Source organism: Leptidea sinapis, chromosome 1, assembly GCF_905404315.1.
Source record: "Leptidea sinapis chromosome 1, ilLepSina1.1, whole genome shotgun sequence".
NCBI classification, from domain to species: domain Eukaryota; kingdom Metazoa; phylum Arthropoda; class Insecta; order Lepidoptera; family Pieridae; genus Leptidea; species Leptidea sinapis.
In genome coordinates this window covers 26503554-26511760 of record NC_066265.1, presented here as the reverse complement: position 1 = coordinate 26511760, position 8207 = coordinate 26503554, and the positions used below count along the sequence as shown (strand labels likewise).

The window sequence follows — 8207 nt, the reverse complement described above, 5'->3', positions numbered from 1 at the left end:
GTGACATTCCGACTGACGCGTCGGGGCGTCGATCACTATTCATGCAATTTTCATCAATGAGCGACAGTAGGTGCTAAATGCTCATTGACATTGTATGATCGAGGTTCGACGCGAGTTTACACAAGCCCGCGCTCGCTGGCCGGTTTACTGCGATAGCATTAGTTTTAGAGCGAGATAGAACACATAATGTTATTCTCAATTCTTACTGAATGAAACGTTTTACTATTGGTCAAAATGTAAGCTTTAGTATTGGTGTGTATTTTCTGAACTTGTAAATATTTTTTGAGTAAAAATTGTAATTGGTTAACTAGTTTTAAAGATTTTGTAATATGTAACTTTCTAATAAATCATCTTCCACATAATCCTCACAGTCAAGCAGTTGTTTTATTTAATCGCCAAACGCTCAGCCTCTAAAAACGGTTAACTATTGGTCAAAATGTAAGCTTTAGTATTGGTGTGTAATTTCTAAACTTGTAAATATTTTTTAAGTAGCAATTGTAATTGGTTAACTAGTTTTAAGAATTTTGTATACGATAATCAAAATAAAAATAAAAAAGTAACTGAAATAAATTATATATTCCTCATACTACTCAAGCAGTTGACTTACTCTCCAAACGCTCTGTCTCTAAAATACTAACAAGGTAACTAATGTTATGGGTGTTTATTACTAACTGTAACTAACTCTTGTTGCCTATTCATCAGTTCACAAATGGAAACCATAGCTATATCAAACCAATCTTTCTTTTACTTAATTCTTTCTGTACTTCAATCAGCTATATAAAAGTAAAAATACTCTCCACCTTGACGTTGCTGAATCGTCGACATCCAGTCGACGGAGCCAAAAAAAAACAAAAAACTCAAAAGGCGCATTCTCAAATGACGGACCGGAAAATTTATTTTTAGATAAATAAATCCTGATACTGTTAACCTACAATGGCTGCTGTTAAAAGTCTTGAGGAAAATATTAAATCGGTTGAAAATGAAGAAGATGAAGAGGAGGTTGAATGTGTTGATGAAATAGACCCCAAGGATCCTGCCAAGAAGAAGAAAAAGAAAAAAAAGAAGAAGAAGACAGGTTAGGTTACCTCTTGGAATAATTGTTTGTTTTTGTGTTTTATTTGTTTAAAATGACCCAGTGGATGATAAATTTAATTTCAGTGAATAGTGGAGCTTCGCCCACACATGATACAGAAGTTATTGATAATACGGAATCATTAGCCGTTGAAAATAACGTAGGCGATGCCGAGAAGAAAAAAAAGAAAAAAAATAAGAATAAAGCTAAAGGTGGTAAAACACAAACAAATCCACCTACCATTCCCATTGCAGAGCTTTATCCAGATGGTTAGTATATTTCGCGAGTCATATTTACTTAATATTAAATTTCCAATGATTGATAAGTTTAGTTAACACGCCTCTGTATGTTGTATTTGTAAATATGGGAGTTAATAGTTTTCAATGCCACAATTTATTAACTTTTCCCTAGTATGAATTTAAAATTGCCATTAGGCAAAAAAAAGTTGATGCAACATTGGGAATTCTAATTGGAAAATAAAACTAAATAAATTATATGAGGTGATTATTTAACAAAGATATTTTTCTTTAGGAGTTTTCCCTGAAGGGCAAATCATGGAGCATGGCCCTGCTGAAGGTATTGATGAAAGAACTGCAAAAGACCGGTTCTCAAGTGAAGAAAAAAGAGCATTGGACAGAATGCATCAAGATATATATCATGAGATACGCCATGCTGCAGAAGCTCATAGACAAGTAATGTATATTTTATATTAACCCTACATATGCTAAAATAAATAATTTTTTAAAAAACTGTTTAATGGTACTAGTTTTTTTTAATATACTAAAGAGAATGTGTGTGCCTGTATGTTTATCTAAAACTGTAGAACCATTAGCCCAATTGAAATATAACTTGCACACATATAAAGGACTACTTGAAATAAAGATACGACTTAGGGACCTTCAAGAAAAAAGCATACTCCCACCTTAAAGGCCGGCAACACATTTCTTGACACACCTGTTGTTGTGGATGTCCATGGGCGGTTGCCTTACCTCTCCCCATCCCGTGAGCCTCTTGCCCGTTTGCCCCCTCTCATATATAAAAAAATACACAATATGACAAATATATTTGATTTTTTTCTTTTGAACCATCATAGTTCAAATCAACATAAAATTTTGTATTTAGATATGTGTGGAAGCATTTGAACACAAATGAATATTTTATTATTCTGACTGAAGGACTAGCATAGCAAATATTTTTAGACCATTTCTTCAGTCATTATAATAATAGGTATCATTATGAAGAGTTTGAATATAACTTATTTTTTTAAATGGTTAAAATATTAAAGTGTAAATGAAAACTTATATCTATGGCATTTATTATAGACTCGGAAGTATATGCGAGATTGGATAAAGCCTGGTATGACAATGATTCAAATATGTGAAGAATTAGAATCAACAGCTAGACGTCTTATAGGTGAAGATGGCTTGAAAGCTGGTTTAGCTTTTCCCACTGGATGTAGCCGTAATCATTGTGCTGCACATTATACTCCAAATACTGGTAACACTTCATATTTTTTTTTATTTTCAATTCCAATAAGTTATATTTTATCAGTTAACCGTACATTATTTGTTATAAAAGAACAATTAATTATTGTTAGTGTTGTAATTATTCAATATAAAATAAGTTTATACAATTTACACAAATTCAATTTGAAAACAAAATGGACTGAGGGACTTGAACCGTCAACCTGTCATGCTCCATATTGTTGATAAATCTTGTACACCTTGTTCAACTCAGATTGAGGCTTCATCTACAGGATCTACTTCTCCGTTGATAAATCACTCAACCCCAATATTTGCATATTAGGAAACTGACTTAAAATGTCACACTTTCAAATCAATACAATTTTCTTTCAGGTGACAATACAGTATTAGAATATGATGATGTGGTAAAAATTGATTTTGGCACTCATATTAATGGGCGTATAATTGATTGTGCATTTACTCTACACTTCAATCCACGCTATGACCCGCTTGTCAAGGGTGTTCAAGAAGCCACTGAAGCTGGCATAAAAGCATCTGGTATTGATGTCAGGCTTTGCGATGTTGGTGCTGCAGTACAGGAGGTAATATTATATCCACTTAACTGTCACAATGTGCAAAACATAAATAAATAAATACTATTATTATTTACACTGCATTGTAATACGGAGGGCATATAAATTATCATCAGCTGAATGTCCTGCTCCTCTCATCCCTTATATTCATAAAAAAAACTTACATTTGCAACTTATAATTGTGGTAGGTGCTCTAAACCCTTGTCATATTATATGTCATTCTTGTTCATTTCTCTGCACTTTGCTTTGGTGCAAATTGGAGCATGAGAGATAAACTTAATAATAACTATGTACATACAATAATTCTTAAAGTAAACTTACAAAATATCCCTATTTCCTTTGTTTCCTGTCTCACATAACTCTCCTTGGTTTCGCTTGCCATCCCTTATATATTGGATTCCATTCCCTCACTGTCTGGCTCCATTTTTCTTTTGTGTCTCGCATCAAGTTCCCTACCCACCTCTTTTTCTGTAAGGTCTATTCTTTCTATATATATTTGTTTTATATGATATAAAAAATATTTGAATGGCTAAAATGTCTAACTTTTTGCCTTAGGTAATGGAATCACATGAAGTTGAATTAGATGGTGAAATCTATAAAGTGAAACCAATAAGAAACCTCAATGGACATTCCATTGGACCTTATCGTAAGTTCATTCTTTAGTACGCTACTGTAGGAATGTATGAGTCTCTTAAGCAAAATGAAATAGGGCCTTGTGTAATTAATATTTAATTTATTATAGGTATTCACGCTGGTAAGACTGTGCCCATAGTTAAGGGTGGCGAAACAACTCGAATGGAAGAGAATGAGTTTTATGCAATTGAGACATTCGGCTCAACAGGCAGAGGTCAAGTCCATGATGATATGGATTGTTCACATTATATGAAGAACTTTGATCAACAATTTGTGCCTCTAAGGTAAATATTTTTTTTATTATGAAATCACATTATACGGATCATATTTAGAATTTGAGTTAAATTTTATTGAAAATACTTTATTGTACTGTTTGTTAACTATTCCAATCACATTTAAGCAGATTAATTATTAGCCTCGTTTTTCATATTAGTTTTTATAATTATAATTAAAAAGTTTATGTTTGTTCCTCTAATATATGAACATAGAAATATAGAACTTATGTTTTAAATTTTTTCTGAGAACGGTGATAACTTGACCAGCTTATATTGTGTGTAATTGTATGAAGGGAATGTAAAATAATAGGTACTCTAAAAAATATAAAAATGTTTGTTCTATTGCAAAGTCAATGAATATTAGACAAACAGTATCCAATAACATAGACCTGACTTGGAATGTTACTGACTAATTATGCCTATTTTTGGTGTGCCTGAATCTGAAAGAATACAACTCTCATTATAATGTTTATAAAACAATATAAAAATCCACCCTAGACAGGATATGTTGCTGCTTTTTTGAGATTTTTTTTTCTGATGTTCTATCATAAACTCTTGTCTCCTCCCTCGCCAATATTGATGAGTTTTTTTTTTGGAAAATGTCAAAGCATTATTTGAAATAACATTTTCATTTCATTTTCGTTTGCCCTGCAGAAATAATTAAAACTATTATATCTCTAGACATGTAAGAACTGCTGATATTTGGGGCATTTCTGTAAAAATTATTATTGCGATAATTGATGTTATAGAACCATATCTTGACCTTGTAAAATATAGTAATTTTACACCAATATAAAATTCGAAAACTTCTGGCCTGATTAACGATCGTCATATTTCGGTATTGCCGATCATAATTATATAATATATATATCATATTTAAAAAAAAATTAAGCCAAATGCGTAATTACTTTACTTACTCTCGGAAGTTACTTCATGTGAAACTGTTAAGTTTTACTAGTGGATGTTCAACTACAGATGTTCATACTGTTTTTGCAGCCTCGGAGGAATTACAGAATGCACTTGGTATTGGTGAATTATCTTACGTTTTTGTACAACAATCTACGTTAATCAGGAAGGTGTCACTATGTCGTAAATAGAATTGCGCTCGATCTTTTATGTTTGTTTAATTTAACTGTTAAATTCGATATGAATGGCAGGAGATCTCCTAAGAATCATCAATATAGGGGTACCACAAGGGTCGTTCCTTGGACCGTCCCTCTTCCTTATTTACATTAATTAATAAAATAAATAGTGAACATCGTAACATGTGGAAACTCAGTTTCTTGAAGCCATACTAAATTAAAATCCGAAAACTTCACCTCCGAAAAATTAACTTGATGCTCTAATTAATTAAAGTATTATTTTTAGATAGAATCCTCTTGCCCGTTAGTTTTAATTTCGAATATTTATTTATTTAAATATATACCTAGAATAAATTATGATCTTACATCTTATAGAAAAAGATGTATGTATGTGTTACATATGATGAAGTAAACAATCTTCTATCTGGCATTGTATACTGGCTCAGTGCCAATAATCTATTGTTAAATATTAAGAAAACTAAATTTATAAACAGTGACCAATGTCAAAAATGTAGACGCGAGTCTTTTGGTAACAGAGAGGCGGTACAACCGTTGGAATCTGCTATATTTCTTATAACTCTTGATTCCAAATTTTAATGGGCCACCATATTGAAGGATTCGGTTAATAGACTTCGTTCTGCAGCATTCGCGGCCAATAGACAATTATTAGTAGTAATATAGTATTAAGTCTTTCGGTATATTATTTATGGGACACTACAGCCAATATATTTTATAACACTGTTGTGCTGCAGAAGATGAAGTGTTATTTACGCTATTTTTAAACATTATTGATCATTACACATCAGTGATCTTTTGAGGAACAGTGATAATCATAATGTTTACACCAGGAACGAACAATTTTGTTAGGCCCACTGCTTGCTTAAAGTTCAGTTAGTAAGCCCTTTTTTGGGCGAAGTATATGCTTTAACATGATCCCAGAAAATGTACAAAACAAATGTGATACGAAATTCAAAAGAATTGTTAAAAATGTAAGTGGTAAATATGACTACGATCTAAATGACATTTTTAATGATACCACAACTTGGTTATTCAGCGACCGGTCTCAGGCGATTTAATTAATAAATTTTATTGTAATTAAATTAAAAAAAAACCGCTTCGTTTCTTGTGTTCTTCTCAGGTCTACGGCGTATATTTTCGAATGGGTGGCTGATTTTGAATAAGTCATTTAAAATCATACCTTAAATAATATTATTAAATATGAATTTGAATTGATTAAACTATTATAATTTGAAACTAAGACTTAGGCTGAGTTCTATTGAGTGTACTTAGACTTTGTTCAGACTTTACTTACGTAATACTTAGCTAAGAGTGATTGAAAGCGAACTTGCAATGGGCTCTTGCTTCCATTCAGCTCAGTATACTTTCAGCTGTCAAATGACTATTAAAACAAAATCAAAGATTATGCTAAGCTTACACTCAGTTACGTTTTCCGAAAGTAAAGTCTGAGCAAAGTCTTAGTACGGTCTATAGATCTCAGCCTTAGTTGGAAGTGATTCTTTGTTTAAAGTATTCTGTTCGATTTTTAATGCAATTCCATCTACTAGGCTCCGTAAAATAGCTAAATCTTTTAAAGTGGATTGTGTTATATTTTATTATACACTCCCAAATGAAATTAAATAACCTATTAAAAATTTTAAATGTATCGTAAAAATAAATTAACATATATTATAATGTGAAAGATTATTTGAATGATAAAGATAGTTGGAATTAATGTTCTAAATTTTGTTAATGAATATTGTTATACTCATTTGAATGCTATTGTAACTTTTGTACTTCATCCTGACTTGCACTAAATAACTTATAAAGTTTTACAGTGAATAAAGATTTTTTGACTTTGACTAAATGAATTGTGAACATTTTACATCAGTCTTGACTCTTGCCTCATAGTTAAATGTTTTTTTCAGATTGCAATCGTCTAAACAGCTCTTGAACGTGATTAATAAAAATTTCGGGACACTAGCGTTTTGCAAGCGTTGGTTAGAGCGTGCAGGCGCGTCTAGATATGCCATGGCTCTCAAAGACCTCTGCGACAAAGGTGTGGTGGACGCCTACCCTCCTCTCTGCGACATCAAGGGCTGCTACACTGCCCAGTTTGAACACACCATTCTACTCAGACCAACTTGCAAAGAGGTTGTATCACGTGGAGATGACTACTAACCATTTTTACGATCAAAGTGACATGAACAGTACATAAAAAATTTGTATTTCTATGAACTATGTGATTGGTGTTATTATTAAGGATCACAGTATTCTAAAAAGCTTTTTTTAACAATACATCTGCCTACGACTTTGCTTGGAACTGAATCTTTCCATCAAATAGCTATAACTGAAGACTATTTAAAAAACAGAGCTATTAATAACTTAGTATGGGATACAGTGCCAATTTGAAAAAAAAAACATTTAAAGACTGGCCAGTACAGAGTTGCCACCTGTCCTGTTTTCCAATTTAAAATTATCGGTATTATTTATTCAGAGAATACAGATTTAAAACGAAAAATACTTTATTTAATTTATGTCACGCTTTTTACTGACATTTCTCTTGTTTTATATTTTATTAACAAGTTTTCAATTCTTTTAACTTTAATAAAAAAATATGATTATTTTAATCACATATTAAGTTTTGCAACTCTATTACTGCATCCTGTTTTTAAACTAAATTGTCCTGGTTTAACCACCATCAAATCCATTTTTTTTTAATTTGGGGTTGGCAACCCAGTGTCCATAGACAAAGTAGCTGCTGTTCCAAGAGAGTAATAATAAAACAGCTATGTGGCGTCAGGCCCACCATACAAATATTCACACACGGCTTCGATATAAAAACAAGCAATTTGCAAGCAGAGCTTGTTAGAGTGCCTTTAGTGTTGTTCAAGTACAAGTCTTGGTTTTTAGTAATGAGCGTTTAATAATAAGGTGATTAGCTGTTTATCAATTTATCAAAACTTGGAAATTTTCCATTAATTTTTAATAAACCAGTTTAATTTGTTGCAATTACTTTTTTTTATATATTTGTGTAGTTTATAAGATACTGTTGTACTCTTAATTGTGCTGGAATAAAATTATGTATTTTA

General features: G+C 31.8%; 1 protein-coding gene across 1 annotated transcript; it reads left to right on the top strand.

Annotated features, from left to right (window-relative positions):
- The first annotated feature begins 854 nt into the window (after positions 1 to 854).
- Positions 855 to 8207, top strand: LOC126969507 (methionine aminopeptidase 2). The gene is made up of 8 exons (XM_050814979.1): positions 855 to 1075; positions 1159 to 1341; positions 1604 to 1764; positions 2395 to 2569; positions 2929 to 3137; positions 3684 to 3774; positions 3871 to 4045; positions 7044 to 8207. Exons 1-8 carry the CDS (start codon positions 934 to 936, stop codon positions 7294 to 7296), a joined length of 1389 nt encoding a protein of 462 aa, XP_050670936.1. The 5' UTR covers positions 855 to 933; the 3' UTR covers positions 7297 to 8207.